The sequence below is a fragment of the Hydractinia symbiolongicarpus genome, chromosome 5 (assembly GCF_029227915.1).
Source record: "Hydractinia symbiolongicarpus strain clone_291-10 chromosome 5, HSymV2.1, whole genome shotgun sequence".
NCBI lineage: Eukaryota > Metazoa > Cnidaria > Hydrozoa > Anthoathecata > Hydractiniidae > Hydractinia > Hydractinia symbiolongicarpus.
Window position 1 is genome coordinate 34191554 of NC_079879.1, and position 23189 is coordinate 34214742.

A 23189-nucleotide genomic window follows, 5' to 3' on the forward strand; every position below is an offset into this window, starting at 1 on the left:
ATTTGTTCCTTTTTTATAAAAACTCAGTAGCGACTGAACTGAAGCTGACACCAGACAAAATATGGATGATTTTCAAGGCTCTGAGGAGGTATTTAAAGTACCCTTAAACTGGATTTTAAACTTCTTAAAATTTGTTTTTATCATTAAGATTTGCATCAACACTGTCCACCTGGATTGGGCATTCATTTTCCCTTTTTTATGTTGGTTTATTTTGATTTGTTTATAGACCTCATTTGTGGTTGAAGAAGTCAGCAATATCATCAAAGACGTTAGTATATATTTTTGCTTTTGAATTAGCTAACAAATCCCTCAAAATAGGGGCCGTCGACAATTAGGTTTTGTCTCCCAACAATAATAGGATTTACAATTTTTTTTTACCTGCACACTTAACAACCACAGTGCTGCTAGCTATATTGGTTTTTGGCGGGCCATCACACACCAAAATCTTGTTGGCGAGTGCAACAGACAGCACACCATAAACCATAAAATTAGGCATGCGTAGTACACGCCTTAAATACAAATACTTGGCTTGCATACATTTTTTCTATCTACTTTTATCGAACAAAACTTCCAATACGGACACTCCCATTTGCTCAGATCTCAGATTTGTTGAATAGTTTTAGTCTTTTAATCTAGGAGTAAGCCTATTCATAACCAACCTGACTATCCTAGCAAATATACCTTTACGATAATTCAATTGTTCATGCGTTCCTCCATCGTTTTACAATATCGGAAAAAAGGAGATAATAAATCGTGTTTTTATGAGAGTTTGTTAGAGACGAAAGCGTGTTTTCTCCACTTTTTGAATTTCCGTCGTATCAATTTCTTTCAAAATTTTCAGGCAACTTTAATAATAATAAGATACAACTTATGTGTACTTTTCATTAAAAACAAAAACGCGGCAAGAAAAGTTATAACAAAGAAACATGTTTTCTCCTTATTAAACTCTTATAAAAGTGTGATGTTTACCTCCTCCGATCGCTAAATAAGCTGCGATGGAGTGTTAGTTTTCCCGAATTATCGTAAAGGTGTATTCAGTGGCTCCTGACTTAGTTGAAAAAACTACGTAGACAATTGTCTGGCCCCTTTGTTGTTGGTAACCAAGTCTTACACAAGAAATCCAGCCATGTAGTTCTTAACTTATGCAGAGGTGAACGCTGAAAAAGCATGGGTGAAGCAAGCAAAACTGTACTTACAGGCGGAAGGCACACATAATTATTTTAAAGTTTTTTTTGAGCGACTTGGATAAGCTTAAAAGATTTTTTTTAATTTAAAAACGAAGCATATTTTTCTGACATCTCCCCTATAACTTTAAAAATTAAAAATTGAAACATGCAAAATAAAAAGATAATTCAAATATAATCTGTCTCTTTGATTATGCACATCTTTCTATCTTTGATTGCTGTATTTTATAACAAAATACAGCGACTCCTAAGCTTCGCTAGAACGGTTCTTGTCATTTCAGCACAAAATAGACAATCATAGGTCATCCAAGAACTAATCTTTAATCTTCATAGGGTTGTTTTCTCATCATTTTAGATGCTATGATTTAAATGCTATGATTTTTAAGCTTCTAAGGGATGTTTTCTTGTTATTTTAGAACAAAATACAGGGATTTTAAGCTTTGCACAATCTGTTTTGTATTAATTTTTTATTGATCACACATTACTATATTAATTAAACATAACAATGGCATTTGTAAAGTTTACATGAGGTAATAAAAGTTTGTGTGTGCGAGACATGAGCTCTAATGTTCTCAACATGCAAAAATAGCTCATTATTTAACAAAATATTAACAATGACAACGGAAGTTCTGAAGCTTCCTCTTGACGGCGATTCAACATGGGCGAGTGAATGTTACCATAGCCCTGGGTTAACCCAAGCCATGTGAGGGAAATTGGGAAGATGGCACACTGTGTGGGCCGTTGGATGTTGCCGGGAGTTGTCTAGTAGAGCGTGGGCCCTACTAATTGGGTCTGCGTAGCTCAAAATGAGCATTAAATACTCTAGGACTCTCCATCTAAGCCATGGCCCCTCCTGGAAATAATAGACAGGGTATATCCCTCGATATTTGTGAGGCTAGCCATGTAAAATATGCACATCTATCTATCTATCTAGTTATTGTGTACATACTTCATTTTATAATTTTTTTATCTATATAAAGTAAAAAAGTTTAGCATAAAGAAGATAATTAAATAAAAAAAATCTTCTTTGGTATTATATGTCTAATGGTAGCATCAGCTTTAACTATTTAACTTGACAGCTACAGTTACCAACTGGTTTGGTTGCTTGAATTGAGCTTATTGTCGATTACTAACACTTTATAATTACTCACAATTCCAATTGTTGGTTCTCCAAATTGATTCCTTGTAAGTTTCTTTTTGATAGTATCAGTATTCTAGATTCTCCCGGATGGATAACCATTCCATTTAGCTTGGCCCAACTATTCAAATTATTTGTTGTATGTTGTCCAGTAGGGCATCCATATGATAGAAATAAGAATACCCTGTAGTAGCATTAGCAAACATTATCTTGAGATGAGCCCGGCAGGCCATTAGCATAAAAGCTATAAAGCCTAGACCCAATTATAAACCAGGACGAAGGTTCGCATCATTATCGAGCCTTCTAAATTTTGGAATTAAGTCCCTTGGTTCAGTCAAAAGTTAAAAATGACGGAGTGACTAGTGGCTAGCGTGGAAACAAAATCAGGGAGATTTTCCTAAGGGTGATGGCGTGGTGCAAATAATATGTTCAGTACTCAATGTGGTTTTCCAAAACGAAAATAAAATGCTGAGAGAAATATGGAAGCCTGCTATAAGTTATTACCAAGATTTGTTAGTCCTTTGACTATTGTCTTGAGCATATTTTCTTGCAAAGGTCTCCCAAAGTAAATTCGTAATAATACACTAATATATTTCAGCAATTATTTGCTGGAGCAAATTATTTTGAAATTTGAAGGCGGCTATATGATACAGTTGTGATTTGACTATGGTCTCGTATCTTTTCACCATATTAGCAAGTTACCAGTCACACCAACACCAACACTGTTGTATCCATTTTTATGGATACAACAAACCATTGTAATAAATACTATTTAGGGTATTTGTACCAATTAAGTGAAATTCCTTCAGATAATTGCATCATGACCACCTGCTTTCCCTAGTTTAATAATTTGCTTAAAGCTCTGTTACAAAATATTGGGATTGTCTGTAATACGTAGTTGGTGTTATGTTTCTTTAAATAACATACATACCAAACTTTTGTTGACTTATCTGGGTAAATAAGACTCCATGCAAAGAGAAATTTTTGTATACTGCATAGAAAGCTTTGAGGCTTCAGTGATGTTTATTTTTTGAGGAAAGCTTAAAGCTTTCATAATCAATGTAACAGGTTTTTCACCAGAAAAACCTGTTAAATTAAATTAAATTCTTAAATTGATTTGTGGGTGGTCATTTTGGTTTTTAGCCCATTATGCCTTTTTTCTAGGTTGCTAGTTTTTAAACTATACTTTAAAAAATTGTATTTTGTTTTACCTTTAGTCAATAGAAGGTTCAATAGGTGGAAATGCATACCAGCATAATAAAGTAAATCAATGGACATCAAGTGTTGTAGAGCAATGTCTGAATCAATTGACGAAACTGGGAAAACCTTTTAAATATATTGGTATTAATTTCAATTTTTATACTTGTAGCTGTGTTGACAGCTAAAGCCTTGTAATTCAGCATACTAAGCGTCTATTTTAAGGTTGGAGTATATAGTTTTGTAACTCATGTCAGTGAAATGTTGCTAACAAAGTTTTGGAATTTAACTGTTAACTTTGGTAAACTTACTACTTATTCCTCAGATATTATGCTTTCACGCATCCTGTAGTAACATATTTATACCGTTCTTAATGCAGTCTTTTGATTTTAGTTTAGTTTTTTTATTAAATACAAGTTTTAGCTACACCCCTTCAATTTAAAGCAAGAAACAAGAAAGTGTAATGGCTTTTACTCCAATTAGAAATATATTGTTAGTCCACAAACAGTTGCTAACTGTAAGGAAGAACCTTTTAGCAGCTGTAGTATGGGTGCACTATAGGCCACTTGCCAAAGATTCCTAGTTAATGGTTATCTTGTTGCAATTTGAACATTTTCTTTGCAGAATCATTCACAAAACAGTCTGTGTATTTGCAAATTAGACATTGCAACCTGCAAATTCAAACCCTGTGTTTAATAACGTCACATTAGTTCATGTTGATAATAAATATTACCATTTGAGACAAAAAAAAACAACAGCATAATAAGTTTTAACGTTTCCATGATGATAATTTAACCACAAGTAGTTATTCACCGTTTTTAACAATATATATAATTAAACCTTATAATATTTGTCCATTGATTTATATTTAAAGATTTTAAGGATTTAATGCCTTATGTATTGCCAGGCAACTAAACTGCATTTAGAATTTTTTTCATTGTTAATTTTCTTGACTTCTGTTTTGCATGCATGATCACACAAGAATTATGGACTTTCCATTTGCGATCTTATCAACAAATAATTGCGCTGGAAACTGCTGATATCTATGCAAATTACAAAGATTGCAACTGTCAAATGCTAACTTGAAAAAGATGGACTTATATTTTAATATATATATATGATCATCATTTTTTACGGTTTACTAATCCTGTGGCATATTATAGATGAAAAACACAATCTATATAAATCAGGGCTTCATAAATTAGAAAATTTGTTCTAAAAAATTGCATAATAAATAAAAATCCTTTAAAGGAAGAGACTAATTTTTTGTGTCATTTTCACAATAGGCATGGGTGTTGATCATTATTTGTGCAAGGAGGTAGAAAATGCGGACATGCATACTGACTGTGTATAAATTAATTTAAAGAATTGTTCATGTTTCCTTTTATTTTTTTTTTATCTTTTTTTTATCTTTTTTTGCTTTAGTAACTTGTGTTATCATGCAAAAAAATGGTGCTGGCCTTCATACTGCAAGCTCTTGTTACTGGGATAATTCTTCAGATGGTATGTATAGCTGTTCTGAAAATATACTTCATACTGCTGGGTGCAGCGCAAGACAAGATGATTTTGATATTTTTTTTCAACGATAGCTTTTATGAAATTCAGTAAAAATATATACGAGACTTGCTGGGAGTGGTTTGGGCACTAAAGCATTAATACTGTGTTACATGTTGACTTTGACTTTTAAAATTGAAGGGTACCTGCCGCAAAAGAGGTTTTGAGTTGTAAAAAACACCTCCTTGATGGATTACCCACACTAATTTTGTTGTTAATGCTTTTGATTAAGTTATTAACTTCTTGGAAAACAAGGAATTAAAAAAATCCAATTTTCATTTTTATCATTAGCGCAGTCAGTAAAAAAAAATATAAAGACATTCTATCAAAATATTTCTGTAAAGAAAAAAGCCATCAAAATAAGTTTTTTTATTAAGATAAAAAGACAAAGAAAAATAGTGACTTGTTTTAAAGCTTTCACTGCATCTATTATTAGCGTTCCATTAAAAATTACTTTATATATTTTCTTGTGAAATATTTGTGATATAAATCAATAAATAAAGTGATTCATTAAAAGATTTTAAACAAAGCAAAACAAACAAAGTAGACACGTTGCTTACCAAAGGCATACGTGACATATTTTTGTGTGTAGAAGCCATTACATTTTCTGCTGTTTCTGCTTTTTCTGGTAAATTAACAGTTACATTTAAAAATCTTTTCCATTAATTACTACTATTATTGCTATTATAGGAAGCTGTACGGTGCGATGGGAAAATAAAACAATGTACTGTATCGTCAGCGTGTTTGGTTTGGCTATATAAATGTAGTAGTGGAGAACATTTTGATTATTGTTGTACAGTTGTTATGTATATTTATTAAGTTAACATTACCGTAAGCACAATATTGATGTCTTCTGCTTTGTTGCAAAAAGTTAGACATGTATTCAGCATGTAATCCAGTGGTCAGTAAATCGTTATTGTCTAATTAGAATATACCCTGATTTGCTGTCTGCATGAATGCTGTCAAATTATTTTTTCTTTGGGCCCTATTTTATGTCCTGCAAGATATCCTTAATAAAATTTGAAAGATTTGAATCTAATGACTACTGCTTCAAATTTTTAGATTGCACCCTTTGGATGACAAGGCACTTTAGAAATTTAACTTTTCATGTCCCCATTAAACAAATTAATGTTGTTGCATCACTAATAAGGCAAAGATATGTAGCTATCTTCTCGCTTCGGAAAAATAAATAAACAACTTGTTCTGGTTAATTCGAACAAAATTTAGTTTGAAAAGAAAGTCATGTGTTGGATTTTATAACAGGATGAGTTCATTTTATTAAGTGCTAGGGAAAAATATTCCTAATGCGTTTCATTTATTGTTATATTAGACAATTACTTGGTATCACCAAATCACTTCCTTCTCACTATTGGTTCTATATTTTTTAAATGTAGTAATTATCAATTTATATATATATGTATACATATTTGCACTTATGTAAAGCAAACTTTAGTTTTTATAAACTCTTAGTTAAAATTCTTTAAAATGCTGTTCAATCATTTTATTGTGAAAGCGTTTTTTTTTCATCTTGTTTTTAATGTTTTGTCCCCCTATTATGTTTTTAAAGTTTTTAGTGTTTTTGATTGTTTCAAAACATGTTAGAAGCTGATAAGGTGTCATTGATATGTTAGAAAACGACATATTGACATATTCATATTTTGGGTCAAAATATAAAAAATGTGAAAATTGTAGTTTCTTTGAGATATTTGTACTTTTTTCATTATAATGACCATTTATTTACAATCCAAGATTACTACTTGCCATAAATATAGTTATCAATAAAAATGGATGATGGATAGATTTTGCCAACAATTCAACCAAAAGAAAATGATTTTTCTATCTTATTAAAATGCCCAAGAAGAAAGGAAGAAAAAAGGCGAAATCTGGAAATGGAAAGAAAAGTAAAGAAACAGCTGATACATGGACGTTAAAAGAAGCAGTCATGCTGTATCAGTATGTTAAAAAACTTCCTTTTCATACTTTCTTTTTCTTATGTTTTCTACTGAGGAACTAATAGAAAATGTTACTTAGCATTGGTGATTTCAATCCCCCTTATTTTAACTACATGTATGTACACTTTGCGTTTATGTGAATTCTTTTCACGTTTATGTGAATTTCTTAATAGAGTCGAAGCGAAAGAAGCGCAGGCAAATGAACTCAAAGAGAATATTGATAATTTAAAGCTTCGTAATGACAGACAGAAACAAAAAGTAAGTAAGAGTCCCTTTGTATTTTGTCAGTTGTTTTCATTTTTTTATGGAAAATCACCAAATTAAAGATAATTAACTCCTATATATATATGGAGGTGTGGCACCCAAGGGCCAAAATATGCTGATATCAGCAGCAAATATCTGAAAATGATAAGGCAGAACCACATTTTTTCAAAATTACCCAGAGTTCCTCGACGTTGTCCGTCATTTTGGCTAGCGCTGAAACTTCTGACTGAGACGCGGTTGGAAGGTCAGGGATCGTGGCTTGAAACTAAAGACATGCAAAGAAATGCCATGAGTAGTGCAAGGGAAAGAAGAGGAATTCTTAAGTAATTTTTTTTTCATTGGATTTACAAGAATTTGAGGTACCCCACAATGAGAAGTAAAGAACAGAAACGCCTTTCCGTTGTCTGATGATGAGGGATGGTCACATCTGGATAATATTTATTTTGTGATTTTAAGCTACCTAGCCAGTACCATGCCACCACTCCAGGGTAAAAATTTTTATTAATTAATTAAGTGATAAAGTACAGGAGCTAAATATATTACTTTAATGTAGCTAGCTGCACAAAAGATTTTTTCAAAGCATTCTGTCATTTTAGATAAACATAGCTAGGTAGCTAGTTATTTGGACCTCCCATAACAGTGAACTTCAAGACTTGAGTATATAGCTAGTTAGGTATGCAAGACATTGCATGTTGGTAAACATGTTTCCACAACAAACTGAAACCTATATTTCATAAATAAATTTCTGCATATATATATAAATAATTTTGTAGATTTTCAGTTTTCTTTTATGAAATAACAAAATTTGGGAAAGTATAGCCAGAAGTAATATTTGCTTGAAGTGGGAAGACCTAAAGTCTTCAGGTTAAGACTTAGTAAAGCGTGAACTGTTTCGCATGGAGGACACTTAGTGTAATGTGTTACAAATCCAGTGGAGCACTTATAGCATTAAGGGTATAATATCTTTTTCATAAACCAACATTCACAGGACTTATGATAAAGATAAAGGCTATTGTTACTTCTGCAAAGCAAATACAGTTGTTTAGCATTTTTTATTTTGCATAAAAAGTTCCTGTGGATATTCAAAAATTAATTGTGAGTGGCACCAGACTGGGCGATTAGTGCAAAGTAAACGTGTCCAGGTGTACAAAAAAATAACTTTCTAACCACTTTGTATTTATACGGCATAAAATTTAGATTATGTATTTAGCACTGTGCTTTAGAAGCACATTCCCACTTTCTCTGAGCTGGATAAGGTATTTGGTCCTAAACCTGGGACACATTTTATCTGTTTGAATTATTTTTTAATCCTGAGAATCACTGAGAATGTTTTCTGTAACATGGCTTGTCAAAATTGATATGCTGTCAAAAAAAGTTTATCGGCGTCTCCAAAAATGGCCAAAAAATTTTGGGTTCATTTCATCAAACTGGTCTAAAAACATGTAATACTAAGTTTCAAGTCATTATTTCAATTTTTACTGAAGTAATAGGACTTTTACTTATAGTATAGTTTTAGCATAGTTTTCATACCGTTGACACCAAAATGACTGCAGGGACTAATCGGTTTGAAATTAATCTATATTGTAATACCCGTATACGTCTGTCTGTCTGTCTGTCACGCAAAATGGTAGCTTAGCTGTGCAATAGTGAGAAGCACGCAATCATCATCATCATCATCATCATCATCATCATTCTCGGCTTAACGTCCGTTTTCCATGCTAGCATGGGTTGGACGGGGTATATTAATGACCCTCTTCCAATCTGATCTAGACTGTGTTAGATCTAAACTCAACTTCCTCTCTATCAAGTCTGTCCTTATAACTTCCTGCCAAGTCTTTTTCGGTCTGCCTCTGGGCTTCGCCCCAGGAACTATCAAGTCTCTACACTTTCTTACCCAATTATCCTCCTCCATTCTTTCCAAGTGCCCCAGCAATGCGGTATAAAAAGGATGGGCGAACCCGTGGATTTACCACGGGCTAACGACTAGTTTATAATATTTTAATAACAAACTTTTTCTCTTGATGTGTTTTTATTTTCCTGCAAAAGTTGTTGCATAGCTTATGTATTAACATTAGGATAAGAACGAAAAAGTTACTGTGAGACATGGGTTTTAAACCTTAAAAATTTCCAGCGAGAAATTTGAAAACTAATGAATGACAAAATTGCAAAAGTTTATCTTCAAATTTTTAATTTTTGTTAATGTAAAAGAATCCACATGAAAAAAGTTTCTGATGCTTTTTATGAAGAAATCTTCCATATTAGACATACGGGGTAACTTGATTAACAATGCATTTTCCTGCAAGTGTTCTTAAATATGTGTAGTATAATCTTAAAAAATGTGATGTAATTTTCCTCATTAAGTTTTGACTTTTAACCCAGCTAACAAGCTCAGCCTTGTCCTTTCATGCATAGTTTAGCTAGCTATCGCAAAAAAGTTTAATATTCAAACTTGACCTATTTTACTGAGTATTAAGTAATAAATGCTAGTTTAATCCTAAATGTAACTATAGTAGCTAAACTACCTGTAAGAACAACATCAAAAAACATCGAGGTTGTTCTCTTTTGTAAACAAACCCATTGGTATTTTTGTAATAAGTACCAAATTTTATGTGTTCATTTCTTGCACTTGAGTGTAACCAAAGTGCTCTGTACGTAAGTCCTAAAAATTTGTGTCATTGGCTCACTCTTTACGAATGACACCACGTAACAAAGGAAAACCATGCTTTGCTATTTCCCGTAACCTATACCGAGATTTGGTTGTGATTATATCAGAATTAATTGTCTTTAAGCTGTGAAATGGCATGGTTTTTTGTGAGCCAGGAAATGTAATTAAGTCTTCCACCGATAAAGCATCATTTAGTTGAAATGACACCCTTTGACAGTTATGTTATTGTTGTGTCTACTGTGACGTTTAATTCAGTACAAGTTTCATTTAACTGATTCTTTGAATAGAGGACGAAGAAGTTTTTAAAATGAGTAGCACCCTCTCATGTTTTATGTTGGTATTTGTTTGAAAAAACATTACTTTATGCTTTTTCAACTATGTATGTATAATATGACTATGGTATCATGAAGAAACAAACAGAAAACGGCTTTTATTATAGAAACGGATTTATGGGTAAAATGCATCGACCAATTTTATATCAAATCCATTTTATCTATAAGCCTATTAATTTGATAAAGCGGCCATGATAATTAGTTTTTTAATAAATCAAGAATATTTTTATGGTCAGTATAATCTTTGTTGTGAGTAATACAGTGATGTTTGATATTCAATGCTCTGAAAAATCAGCGCAATTCTTTTATCGCCATCTTCAGCGGTTTAACAAAAAAACAACAACAAAAAAGAAACGCTTATTAAGTGCATTTTAATTTTTAACATCAGTAATTAATGCGAGTTTTTGTTTTTGTTTTTTATTTTTATTTTAGTTTACAAGTCCTACTGTAAAATGAAAGGAGTTTTTTTTAGAACGAGTTTTTGCGAAATGAACAAAACCGTCATATCAAGGATGTAGTGGAAAAAGCTCGCAAAATGGAGGAGGTTTCAAGATCACAGAAACAGACACCTTTTGAAGCTGTGGAAAAAGCTCTGGAAGAAAAGCTAGTAGCAATTAAGGCTGAAGATTTACATTTGAGAGGTAATGTTTATTTTTGATTGCAAGAGAGTCCCAGCTTCAAATTTTAGGAATATCAAAACCGACGCACACTTTTCAATATAGTGTGTATATTCTTTTTAGCCTCATTTTGCTTCTAAAACTCCTATGTCAGTAATATATGCATAATATATTCATATTATATGCATAATATATTCATATTATATGCATAATATATGCATACAATGTACTTAATAGTGGTGTTTATGCCTGTACCATTTTTATGCATACAATGTACTTAATAGTGGTGTTTATTGCCTGTACCATTTTCACAAGAATAGCAACATTTTTTTCGCAACATTCTAATTTTCAAACATTTCAAGAGGTTTCTTTCCACGCTTCAGACTGGGTTCGTGTTTTCGTGTTCGTGTTTTTTTTAGCCTTATCTTATAAAGGGGATACTATGTGATTTTTAGAGGTACATCGTCAGATCGAAGTATTGGATGAAGATATAGAAGTGCTGTCTAAAGAGTTACAAGAATTATTAAACTACAAGGTATTAAAATGACAGATTGAATGAAATTATAAGATACACATCTTGACCATCAAGCTATTCACTTAAAACATTCTTAAATACGAGAAACGATGGATAGCAAATGTCGAAACTATTTCATATATATTTTAAAGCACAATCAATCCCATCGCATTTTTTTTTAATAGAAAGAACTTCGGTGGATTTTACTTCTTAACATCCCTAAAATTAAGTTAAAGGGGAAATCCATGCCCATTTAAAAGCCTGGCTAAAGCTTAGTTTGCAATTAGCCGTTGAGAAAATGTTATAGAACTAGTCGTTAACTTGTGGAAAAATCCTCGGGTCGCCTGTCCTTTATATATCGCATTTCGTGTTTCCGTAACAGGAAGCACCTTTCGCGGACACACAGACAGACGACGGCTATTATTAAATAGACAGTGGGGCGTATTTTGCAAAACCGAGTGACACGTGTTGCACACAAACAGAATGAGTAGAGTGAAACAACTGGAAAACAATTTTGGAGTTAAAAACAAAATGTACATGATGTGAAATTGGTGCGTTTTGCACGGTTGACTCTTGCTTGAGTTGATGTACAATGTTCGCATTGTCGAGTAACTAATTTAAAGAGAGTGTGACCCATGACATTGTGAACTAAATTATTCAGGTTGTAAAAGCTTCTCAACTTGTTAATTGTGTGTAGGAACATGGTCAAACGGTAGACAGAACACATATTGAGGTTTTGGAGAAAGAGATGCGAGACATGGAAACTTCTTATGCAGAAATGAAAGGTGAGAAAGCTCGAGTACAGCAGCTGGCGGTACGTTCACATAATTCTGTTTTTTTTTTTTTCAATTTCTCAGTAAACTTCAAAATATTGGTATTTTTTTTATACAAGCCTTGTTAAAGCCTTGGTCCTGAGCTATTTGTATTATTTTTGTATAATAATAATTGCAAACTTGTTCGCCGTACATAGTCACACGCGGAAATCAATTCCACCAAAAATCAATTCCGCCAAAAATCAATCCCGCCAAAAATCAATCCCGCCATAAATCAATCCCGCCAAAAATTAATCCCGCCAAAAACCAATCCCACCAAGAATTAATCCCGCCAAAATCATTTCTTTTAAGACTACCTGACATGAGAAAAGCTTACACTGTAACATACATGTTAATGTTTCTTATTTCAGATTTTTTCAGTAAAAGTTTGGAAGTGATAAAATGTACAATCACAAAGCAAAACGAAGAAAATATAACGAAGCATAAAGAGCTTGCATCCGAGGTAAACATAAAATATATATCTTTTTACATTTACAGTAGTCCCAGTTACGTGATGTGAGTGTTTTACGCGGGGAGTTTTTGTGTAGTTAAATCTCGATGAAAATGTGCTGTTTTTATAAATTTAGGGTGCTATCAGTAATCTTGATAAACATAATGGCCAAGAGTTTCTTGACAACAAATGGTTACTACGAGAGGTTTGTATTATCTTATCAATCCAGTGTGTTTCAGCTAGATTACCACCGAAGCAGGAGTATACATCTCCAATTGTTTTGTAGGTGAAAATTAATCGCAGACATATCGTAGCAGTTGAAGCTGAGGTTGAACGACTGGAGAAAGAAAGCATAAAAGTAATGGCGGATTTATTTGAACAACAATTAGAAGATGTGAAGGAAACAAGGTGTGCATGTGTTTTAAGTAGCGTTGAGCATCAACGAAGAAGTGTTTATGCTGTCACCAGGTCGCACTTAGGTACTCTTCATCTTTGCGTTTGACAAGTATAAATAAACATCTTGTGATTAAGTATAACATATTTACCTTCTCTATTAAACAAGTCCCGCTTGTTCAAATTTGTTTTAATGTATAGTTCGTAATTAAATACAGTATATATTTCTGCGAAAAAACCATAACATAAATGAAGGAAATGACGTCCTGTTTTAAAGTTCAATTTTTCTGTAAAGAAAGTTAATTCATACTTCTTGAATCAGTGTTTTCACAGGCTCTTCTTCGTGCTAGTTTAAAAAGTTCTCGACTTTCTACATTTGACTCTGTTTAAATGACTTCAAAATCATTTCTCGACCTTCTATCCTAACTGCTTTTCCTAATAAGTGAAATAAGAAACATTAATTTTGTACAGACTGAAAGTTTGAGATAGTGAGGGAAGTCCAGTACAGTGTCAGTTACTTTGTTGGAGACAGGCTTAAGATCAAGGTTTGAGATGAAGAGGGAAAGTAAGTGCAATCAGTCAATACTCTCGAAAGAACTCCGAGATTAGTTTAGTCATCGAGGTATGGTTCAGTGGAGAGAAGCTTAAGATAGAGGGTGTACAAAGCAAAGCAGATTGTTTGTAGATGTGCGGTAAATATTTCTTCGCGAATGTTGATACGTTATGTGGATAGTAGTTTCTCTATTTCAGCCGTAATTTGCAATAAATAATTAATGGCAAGGATATCTTCAATGGTTTTCTTTTATAGACAGTTTTATCTTGCGTGTAAAGAAGATGAAGAAGCTTCGTCCGACTGTGGTAGCGACAACGAAGCAATCAGCGATGGAGAAGCGATCAGCGATAGAAAGGCGATTGGCGATAGAAAAGCGGCCGACAATGAAATGAGTGAAGATATGGAGGATCTTTCTGATAACTTGAAATGGTTGGATATTTATTACCCAGAATTTGAGAATATTACTACTGAGGTAACTAAAATATATGAAAGTTCCTTTTTTTTAATCGGGCAAAATTATCAAATTTTACAATAATTATAAACTTTGCTAAAAAAAACTCAAATACTAAAATCAGCAACTTTTCATAAAAATCATATTCTCTTACCAATCACAATTTTTGCATGACGAAAGCCGTAAAATAATTAATTTGGTAGTTGTTAAAAAAAACCCTGATTTTAGCGGGAATTTAATTTAGTAGTATTAAATAATTTATTCAAAAGAAATTTAATTTAGCGGGTGTTAGAAAAACTTATTGTGGGATACCACCAGATCTGCTAAATTATCTTTCCGCCAAAATTCTTCCCTTTGGGTAATCTTCAAACACCTGATAAATGGCGGTACCACACAGGCGTAAAAGAGAAATGTCATTTTTATTTTATAAACATGATCTACTACTGCACGCTTTCTTCATCAACCTATTTCAAAAGATGATTTTGTTTTTTTCGTTTCATCTAGGAAGAATATAGATTAGATCCGATGGAGATCAAACTACTCTGTGTCACAGGCACAAAAGTTCCTCTTCATCGTTACGAAGAAAACGAATTTGATAGTTCTTCATCTACCACTTACAAGAACTGGGATGTCAAAAAAGAAGATTTGTTGTGAGAACATAAAAGGGCGTGTTTAAAATATTTTTGTAATTAGATGTATTTTATTTATTTTTTTGATGAATATTGTTGTGTATATATCTACTCTGTTAATAGTATATAAAATTTAATTCTTTTCCATATGGGTTCCTATCTTGATATTGGCATGTTCGCGACCTAATGAAGAACAAGAAATCCCTTGTCTTAAAGTGCGTCCCAAGTAGTGCTCATTATATGAGCTCTACTGTGCCCAACCGAACTCATAAAATATTCAGCTCTCCTCGGTACGGGTTTAAACATCGTTTTTAGACGAAACAAACTGTACCCCATGAATATTTTCTAATTGGAGCCTTTTGTAACAACCATTGTTTATATATAAGTAGTTTATGCCAGTACATTGGTTTTTATGCGTCGAATCAAGACACGCGGCACAGCCAGGTCAGCTTTAAGGCACAGTTACACGTCATGAAAAATTATGGTAAATGAAGACGGAATCTACAAAGTCATTTCTATGTAAGTAACAGGCAACCAAAATATGTCAATGAAGATACTCACAGCAGACATCGGATCTTAGATTATTTGGTTAGATTCAAAATCTTAAGTAGAATAATTTTTGCTGACGTCAGTACGCCTCAGCTCCACATTTTTCAGACTCGGTTCTGCTCGGTATTTCTCGCGCAAATTCAAATTCGCTTTCTTTGAACCCTATTCGGTCCGATTGCTTTGGTATGTTAACGGAATAAAATGGTAATAATGATTTTTTGCATTTCTGCGGTACCAGTATTAGAAGCTTCAAATTTGTTCAAAATACCAATTTGCCTTAAATGTAGTTCCAGAACGAATTTTACCATTCTATTTGAATTTTCTGATAGCCAAATAAAAGTTTTTCGACACATGCAAAAGAAACACTTTGTTGAAATTTATTTTAATGAATCTTTTTGAAACTTCACACCTAATAATTTGTTAATATAGTTACAATAAGAAATTATTCATTTTTAAATATAGTTTATTAACGTATTATTTCAACTTCAATCAAACGCCAAAGTAGGCGTTCATGTGATGAATTAAATAGATCGTGTTTTGTTACAACCGATACATTTCAAATATTATTATTTAAACAGCCTTACTTTAAGCAGTCTGTTGTAGTAATAGCAACCGCAGCATTATTACTTTACTCAAAGCAAAATATGACGTCAAATTGCATTGCGTTATTCACTTATCATCAGATAACTAGCAGACGCACAATGTGGCACAGTCTAAAACCTTTACCAGACTTAAGCACAGAAGATATAGAGTTGATGAATTATCTTATTGAAAAAGAGATGAAATCTTTTAAAAAAGAGGTTTGGTTTCCACTTTCTTCTTCTAAGCAAAAAGACGCGTTGGTAAAAGTTGTGCAGCATGGTGAAATAGAGCGCCAAAGTGGCCATTATCAAGCTAAAGTGAAAGAACGAAAATTTAAAGAAAGAATCAGAGAGTTAGAACGCTATATTCGCGAGATGAATAAAAACCTTGAAATTAGCGCCATAAATATTAAAGAAGACATTACAACAAAAAATGATCGAGTGAATGCCTTGCTAAATGAGGCGAAAGAAATGCGCAGTGAAATGAATGTCAAAGAAGTTAAATTGGTTGAGCAAGACAACGAAATACATGAATTGAAGAGGCAAATTATGAGATTAAGGGGGGAGAACAATATTTTAAAATCTAGAGAAATTTTGCAAAATCAGATCAAAGATCAGTATCGGACAATGTTAATGAAGTACTTCGCAGAAACACAAGTAGATGTTAACATTACTGAAAAAACACAAGTGGAGGCCGAAACATCAAATGATTTGAGTAGTATCTTATGCAAAGATTGTCACAGTAAATTTTTTTTGGAAGACGCACCCTTAGCCTGTAGCACTCCGTTATCTTCCACGACACGCTTACATGAAGGAATTACCCCGCTTTTTGAGGTTAATCACAAGACAAGTGATAATTTACCGAATTTAAAAACCAAACTCGATTCTCTTTCGAGGGAAGATGTTGATGAACGTGGTGAGGAAGCAGGGGACGTTTTCACAAACATTACTTTAAATGCTGAAAGAGTTCAAAAAGAATTATCAAGAGCCAAAACATTAATAAACGATATATCAGATTTTCAAAATACCCAGATGCATGTTCGCGCACCATATACATAAAATCCAGCTATTTTTTTTAAGAAAGGTGAATATAACTTAGCTGGGTGTTATCATTTTCCTCTGTTAAAAAATCGCTATCTTAATTTTGACACGAATAAAGAAATTCCCCCCAATATTTCGATTTTACAGGTAAAGCATTAAAAAGTTTGTTTTAAAAGTAGAAGAATCCTTCTAGTATTAAAATATATTACGCTTTACAATAAATTACAATTTATACAACTTGAAAAAATATAAATTTGCCTGAAATATATTAGAACTGTTTAAAAAATTTTTTTAAATTACATTTACACTCTGCCCTTGTAAAAAGTACTAAAAATACCAAGCCTGAAGTACGCCCTAAAAAATGTCTTCACGAACTTTCGAAACATTAGAAAATGAACTTAGTTAAGTATTCCTTTGAACCACATTGTGTATATATAAAAAAAGATCTTAACAACCAGAACATTTAAACACGGCAAAATAATCCTTAGCAACATCAAAATTTTTAACTTCCACACAACCAACTGCTTCTGCCATACTTTTAATTTTTTTTTCATACTCCTGGTGTAAATCGTCCTTTAGGTCCAACATAAACTTTGTTGACTCGATCATCAGCAATCCATTTGGAGAGAATAACATTTTAACAGTATCATCCAAAAAATGAACCATGCTATTAGAGAACGAAATTAAGTCGAACTTGCTTTTATATTTGGATTTCCTATGAAGATCTGACACGCTCGCTGCGGGTAAAAAAGACACTCGCGAATTTGTCAATTTGTCGCTGCTCACAGCGGGACACTCTTCGGTGTCTTCTTTTTCTTTCGTCACCTCTTTTACCTTGTCTTCGGCTTTTTGCGAATACGGCACTCCGTAATTCAGCTCATAGATTATCGAGGTAATGTTATGAAGGCAAACATCAGTTGATGTTTTTACGTGAATGTTATTATTCGTTTTGAATAAACTTTTGTCGTCGGATTCAACTCCGAACGAAATAAACGGGCTGTTTATAATGTCACCCCAATAACCACGTCTGTTGATGCGTTCGCCATCTTTCTTCACAACAACACCAGAAGCCAGTGTTTTATTCGCTTTCACATAAGCTGACTCGTCTCTTACATTAAAAGCGACTCCAAACTCTCTCCACTGTTTGTATTCGTGCCACCCTACAATGGATGCTTTCCCTTTCAATTTCATACTATACTCCCAGTCATAACAGTTTTCGCGGGAGTCGTAACGAACTCCAAGATGGTGTCGCAAACGTTGGTCCCAGTACTCCTTGATATTAAATATACTATCATCTTTATTTCTCCAGAATTTGAATATACCTTCCAGTTGGTCACGTTCTTTAAATTTCAAATTTGAAAAATCCCACGCCAAACACCCACTTTCGACGCAGTTCTCATCTGTAATCCATTTTATAAACTCATCAGCTTTTTTGCACAGGTAGTCTTCGGTGACATCACGAATCAAGCTGTTACCAAAAAGTTCAAGAAAAAGTTCTGCTTTCTCTAGTACTCCATATTTATTCAGAGATTCGTTAGCAAGATTTATAAGCAAGATTTGCCTTGCCACCGTTTCTAAGTCGTTTTCAATCACGTAAAAATTAATTTCTTGTTTTGATTTGTGCAGTTTTGTTAATGTTTTCAATATATGTCTTCCATCTCCAGAGCCAACTAACAGAATGTTCAACGCGTTGTTATCACTCTTCACATGTCTGTCTAAGACATCCAGTAAATCTTGTGCAGGTGAAAATCCCCACGATGTTGTGTTACCGTACACTTTTGACATATCTATTGGTAATTAATAAAATTAAATAAACGAAAAATGAATAAATGAACAAAAGTAGAAGAAATGAAAGCTAGCTTTATTAACTTATATTTTGCTACTTAAAATTTTGGCGCATTTTCAAAAATGCTTTTTGCAAACGAAATTAAAATTCATAGAGCATATCTCAAAAGAAATCATTCCTCCCAGAAAAAAATGGAAGATAAGTTACAAAAACTGTTTATTTTTCTCCTGTACAATACCCAAATAATCTGTATATTGGGGCAAATTAAAGTTCCCACAGCAATTTTGGGCAAAAAATTAATGCAGCAAGGAGAAAATTGAGTGAATAAAGGTATTTATGAATGAATGAATAAATGAATGAGTGAATACAAAAATAAAGCACACTGTTGAAAACCTTGCTATCCTAAAACAGTAAAAATATGAATGCAATGTAAGTATTGATGTAAAAAACAAAGTTGACATAATCTAAAGCAAACATCAGTAACTCCAAGCATTTATCAGCGAAATTAACGACAAATATTTCTGTATTATGTTATAAAACGTATATTGCATATTATCACAGGGTAAAATAGAGTCTTGTATTGAGTTCATAAAAAATTATCGCTGTCTTGGGATAGAGGTGTACACTCTCTTCGTAGTCTGTCTGAAATTAGTTAATGTATTCAACTGCATAGATTTAGTCAGATTGGTAGGATTGTGGTATTTAATCTATGATCAATTCATCTATTGCCCAATCTTCAAAACTGCCATCTGGTAGGTACCGTCTGATGATGATAGGAATTTTTCTTGCCCTAAAATGAAAAAACAGCAGTGACCAACGTCGTTTTACACTTTAATGAATCATATATGTCTGTTCCTGTTAATTTATCTGGACATGTGCAATACAATCACGGCCCCAGTCCTGTGACAGTTAAACGTCTCTCTCTTTCAATTAACTTTTAAATATTTTTCTGCGAATAACAAATTTAAGTTTTTACTTGAGTTCTTTCATTGCTATCTGCAAGGGGTCTGTCTCTCCTTCCAATTCGACCATCACAGGTGCATTCATACTAAAAAAGAACAGCGCTGTTTTCATCACATCAACTTACAAAATCACACAAAAGATACAGAGAGCATGAATAATATGCTACCTTATCTGAAGAGCTCTTGTCCCTAAAACTCTTGCTCTCTCATATTTAGTCATATAAGGTGTGGTCACTTTCTTCTTTGGTTGCTGGAGTTGTGTATCATCTAAAAGTATTATAATTTTTTATTTTTGTTGGTTGGTTTTGTTGTTGGCTAATTGGACTTAATTGAAGAAGTTTCTGTGAGAACAATATATTTTTTGAAAATTTCTTCAAATGTATCAAACTAAAACAATAAATCTGTAGGGTTCAGAAATTAACTGATGTTTTGTTACCTGTAGATGGTAAAATGTCTACTTGAGGCATGTCATCACCCTAAAAATCAATGAATGCATAGTTAAAATAATGTGAATCAAGACAAAAGAAGGAATTGCCCAAATACTGTTCTTTATAGAATTGCGAAAAACAGTTAGACTTAGTGTCAAGAATTCTAGATAATTAAAAAACAATTCACAATCCAATTTCTAGCTTTCTTTTTTCTCTGATACTACTATCTAAATTCTTTTCATATTATAGAATAAATATATAATAGAATTTATATCTCTGATGTAAGGTGAAACTTATTGCATGCAAAGCTTTGTGCCTCAGCTACCGTAATGTATATTATCTTAATCATTTCAATTTAAGAACTTTAATCGAGCAAGTCTCTCGCATGTTAAAAAAAGACATTACCAAATTTGCATCTGGTTCCTCAAAATCGTCTTCTTCAACATCCTCCACTTCATCTTCGTAACTAAATTAAGAAAAATACCAAATTACTATTTTTTGTTTGTTATTTACTTTGTGTTTCAATTTTTTATTGTTTACCTAAAACAATTTTTAGGTTCTAGCTATAAATATTTTTCGCACGAAAAAATAGCTTGCTTCACTCCTGATCATAAAGGCTGCTCTCGCAAAAGATATCTTTAAGATACATTTCAAAGTAAGAGACACAATTTCCTTCTCATGACATAAAAATAGAATGCTGCTGCCATAGTACCCTCAAAGTATTTGAGGTTTTCAAAATTCATAGGGCAAGTTCCACAGTTTCCGATGCATCATAGTCCTACAGTCCCACATTATCCAAGCAACGCATCCTAAACTAAACTATACGATGATGACAACCTGGATGACAACCTGGAAAGATTCACTTAGGCAGGATAACAATGAAAAAGAAGCATCATTTAAATTTTGACGATGTCAGCAACCCGTCCACAAAAAATTTATAAAATTTAGAAACTTGTTTTTATGTTGCCTCCATTGTGCAGAGCTTAAAGCACTGATCATGAAAAACAGTTAATAAGATAAAGGGTTTAAAAATTTACAAATTTACAGCTATTTGTTTACCTGTTGCCTTTATCGTACAGATCTTGAAACGCTGATCAAGAAAATGTATAGGATGATGTACCTTTGACAAACGATTGCAGAGATAGATAGATGTGCATATTTTACATGGCTAGCCTCAAAAATATCGAGGGATATACCCTGTCTATTCTTTCCAGGAAGGGCCATGGCTTAGATGGAGTCCTGGAGTATTTAATGCTCATTTTAAACCACGCAGACCCAATTAGGGTCCGCGCTCTACTAGACAACTCTTAACAACATCCAACAGCCCACACAGTGTTCCATCTTCCCAATTTCCCACACATGGCTTGGGTTAACCCGGGGCTATGGTAACATTCACTCGCCCATGTTGAATCACTGTCAAAAGGAATCGAACCCCGGTCTCCTGCACAGAGTACAAAAGCTATAAGCACTAATCTACGGCGCAACAATTAACACTAATCTATGGCACCACGATATTGGGGTTTAAAGGTTTTTTGATGACCTGGTGACTCAGGGTTGGGAAACTTACCCAAATTAGTCCTAGGTGGTCCCTAGTTGCCTACGCGGTGAAAAATAACTGACGTCACATCACTTTGTTTCCAAGTTATTTGGCCTCAAAGTCTAAAGTGCACTGTAATGGCTTCATTAATTTGATATAAGATATTGACGTTAAATTAGTGTTATTAACGTGGTGCCATAACGTCAGATAATTAACTTTTGAGACATAAGTTTTTCGGCTACATCAAAGGAAAATGAACACATCCACTTTGCTTGTTACAGATACACAGACACACTCTTCGTATTATTATAAGAGATATATATGATAAAGAGACTGTTGCAGATGTAAAGCAGTATAGCTACAGGTGCTACAAACATTGGTAAATAGTTCCCTAACAATTCTTGTGCTTCTTTCTCGGAACCAATATAGGTAAATCTTTATCATGGTACATTGTGTGTCCATTTTCTACCGACCTCCAAGCATATTTTTGCGTACTGTAAACATATATCGCCACTTAGGGGGAAGGAGATCTTCAATTTGAGAAAAAAATCTGTTCAGGGTCAAGTGCGTATATTTAGCTACCAAAGGCTCAAAATAATAGTTGTAAGGAGTGATACACTAGCGAAAACACAGGTTCAAGTTTCTCTCTTGGGTACATATGGCTTTCACAGACTATGCAAAAAATACCTATAGGTCTATAGCTACACCTAAATTCTTTTTTTTTGAGGGGGGGGGGGGGGGGGGGGGGGGGGGGGGGGGTAGGATTCGTTTACAGTGATATCATCTTATTTATTAAAATTACCGTGTATCACTAACAGGAATTAAGCAAGATTTAATCCACGGTCCCCATAACTAAGGGCTGCAGACGAACCAAAAAACAGTAAAAGTATTCATCGATTCTCATCCATCTTTCTTTGATGACGGAATTGAAAAGTAACTTTTGACTAAACAAATTTTTAGACTTAGCTTCTGAACTCTTAATTTTAATTGTCAAGAAAAAGCAACAGCATGCTCTTTTTTCAGACAGGCGCACAAAATAAAATCTTTAAAAAGTGAGAAAAAAGTCTTTACCCAGCTTGTCCATCATCTTCGTCCGCCATATTTTTTGCAAATGCGCCACACGGTTTGTAATTCGCTGACCAAAGCTCCCTGTACTCTTGTTCTCTGAAAAAAAGACCGTTAGGCCGAATCTCCACTGACCGATATTCGCGACGATTTTTGTGACAAAAAGTAGAAACCAATTCAACTTTTCGTCAGTATTTATGACAATCGTCGTAAAAATTGTCCCGTGGAGAGCTTCTTAAGTTGTTTTATTTTGAAGCAATTTCAATATGGTAAAAACGTCTTGGGACAATATTGGACATTTGCACAAAATGTTGTTGTTTTTCTAAGAGCGTTTAAATCACCAACATTTATACATTGTATATTTAAGACGGTGCTGCACCGTCTTAAATATACAATGTATATATACGGTGCAAGTTATATACGGTGCAATATATACGGTGCAAGTTTCAAGATCTATACGATGAAGGCAACAGGCATACAAGTTTCTTAAAAAAAATGTTTGGGTTTTCACAGGCCATTGCTGACGTCAGGAAT

The 23189-nt window shown here is 33.4% G+C and overlaps 3 protein-coding genes across 5 annotated transcripts; 1 reads left to right on the plus strand and 2 right to left on the minus strand.

Moving 5' to 3' along the window:
• Positions 1 to 251: 251 nt before the first annotated feature.
• Positions 252 to 14851, plus strand: LOC130646230 (coiled-coil domain-containing protein 83-like). 3 transcript variants are annotated; one of them, XR_008982765.1, is made up of 12 exons: positions 252 to 268; positions 3540 to 3663; positions 5764 to 7026; positions 7199 to 7283; positions 10759 to 10927; positions 11359 to 11438; positions 12115 to 12202; positions 12601 to 12692; positions 12817 to 12885; positions 12967 to 13159; positions 13882 to 14098; positions 14582 to 14722. XR_008982765.1 is itself a non-coding variant. In XM_057452401.1 (12 exons), exons 3-12 carry the CDS (start codon positions 6923 to 6925, stop codon positions 14729 to 14731), a joined length of 1176 nt encoding a protein of 391 aa, XP_057308384.1. In that variant the 5' UTR covers positions 252 to 268; positions 3540 to 3663; positions 5764 to 6922; the 3' UTR covers positions 14732 to 14851. The 3 variants fall into 3 exon arrangements, 2 of the variants coding, with proteins under 2 accessions (XP_057308384.1, XP_057308385.1); XM_057452401.1 differs by having other exon boundaries at positions 12967 to 13088; positions 14582 to 14851; XM_057452402.1 differs by lacking the exon at positions 14582 to 14722 and having other exon boundaries at positions 13882 to 14158.
• A 2213-nt stretch (positions 14852 to 17064) lies between these two features.
• On the minus strand, positions 17065 to 18687 carry LOC130646229 (dynein axonemal assembly factor 3-like). Its single transcript, XM_057452400.1, has one exon. The coding sequence runs from the start codon at positions 18660 to 18662 to the stop codon at positions 17325 to 17327; it is 1338 nt and encodes a 445-aa protein (XP_057308383.1). The 5' UTR covers positions 18663 to 18687; the 3' UTR covers positions 17065 to 17324.
• A 456-nt stretch (positions 18688 to 19143) lies between these two features.
• LOC130646232 (DNA-directed RNA polymerases I, II, and III subunit RPABC2-like) lies at positions 19144 to 22813 on the minus strand. Its single transcript, XM_057452405.1, has 6 exons — positions 22662 to 22813; positions 20459 to 20519; positions 20062 to 20101; positions 19793 to 19892; positions 19640 to 19711; positions 19144 to 19453 (listed from the first exon to the last, which is right to left on the minus strand). Exons 1-6 carry the CDS (start codon positions 22688 to 22690, stop codon positions 19366 to 19368), a joined length of 390 nt encoding a protein of 129 aa, XP_057308388.1. The 5' UTR covers positions 22691 to 22813; the 3' UTR covers positions 19144 to 19365.
• Between the last annotated feature and the right edge of the window lie 376 nt (positions 22814 to 23189).

Coding starts and splice junctions, on each gene's coding strand:
- LOC130646230 (XM_057452401.1), top strand. CDS start 6,923: ATGCCCAAGAAGAAAGGAAGAAAAAAGGCGAAATCTGGAAATGGAAAG. Junction 7,027..7,198: donor GAAGCAGTCATGCTGTATCA/GTATGTTAAAAA, acceptor ATTTCTTAATAG/AGTCGAAGCGAAAGAAGCGC. Junction 12,693..12,816: donor ATAAAGAGCTTGCATCCGAG/GTAAACATAAAA, acceptor TTATAAATTTAG/GGTGCTATCAGTAATCTTGA.
- LOC130646229 (XM_057452400.1), bottom strand. CDS start 18,662: ATGTCAAAAGTGTACGGTAACACAACATCGTGGGGATTTTCACCTGCA.
- LOC130646232 (XM_057452405.1), bottom strand. CDS start 22,690: ATGGCGGACGAAGATGATGGACAAGCTGG. Junction 19,712..19,792: donor ACAAGAGCTCTTCAGATAAG/GTAGCATATTAT, acceptor GTTCTTTTTTAG/TATGAATGCACCTGTGATGG. Junction 19,454..19,639: donor ATAGCAATGAAAGAACTCAA/GTAAAAACTTAA, acceptor TTTTCATTTTAG/GGCAAGAAAAATTCCTATCA.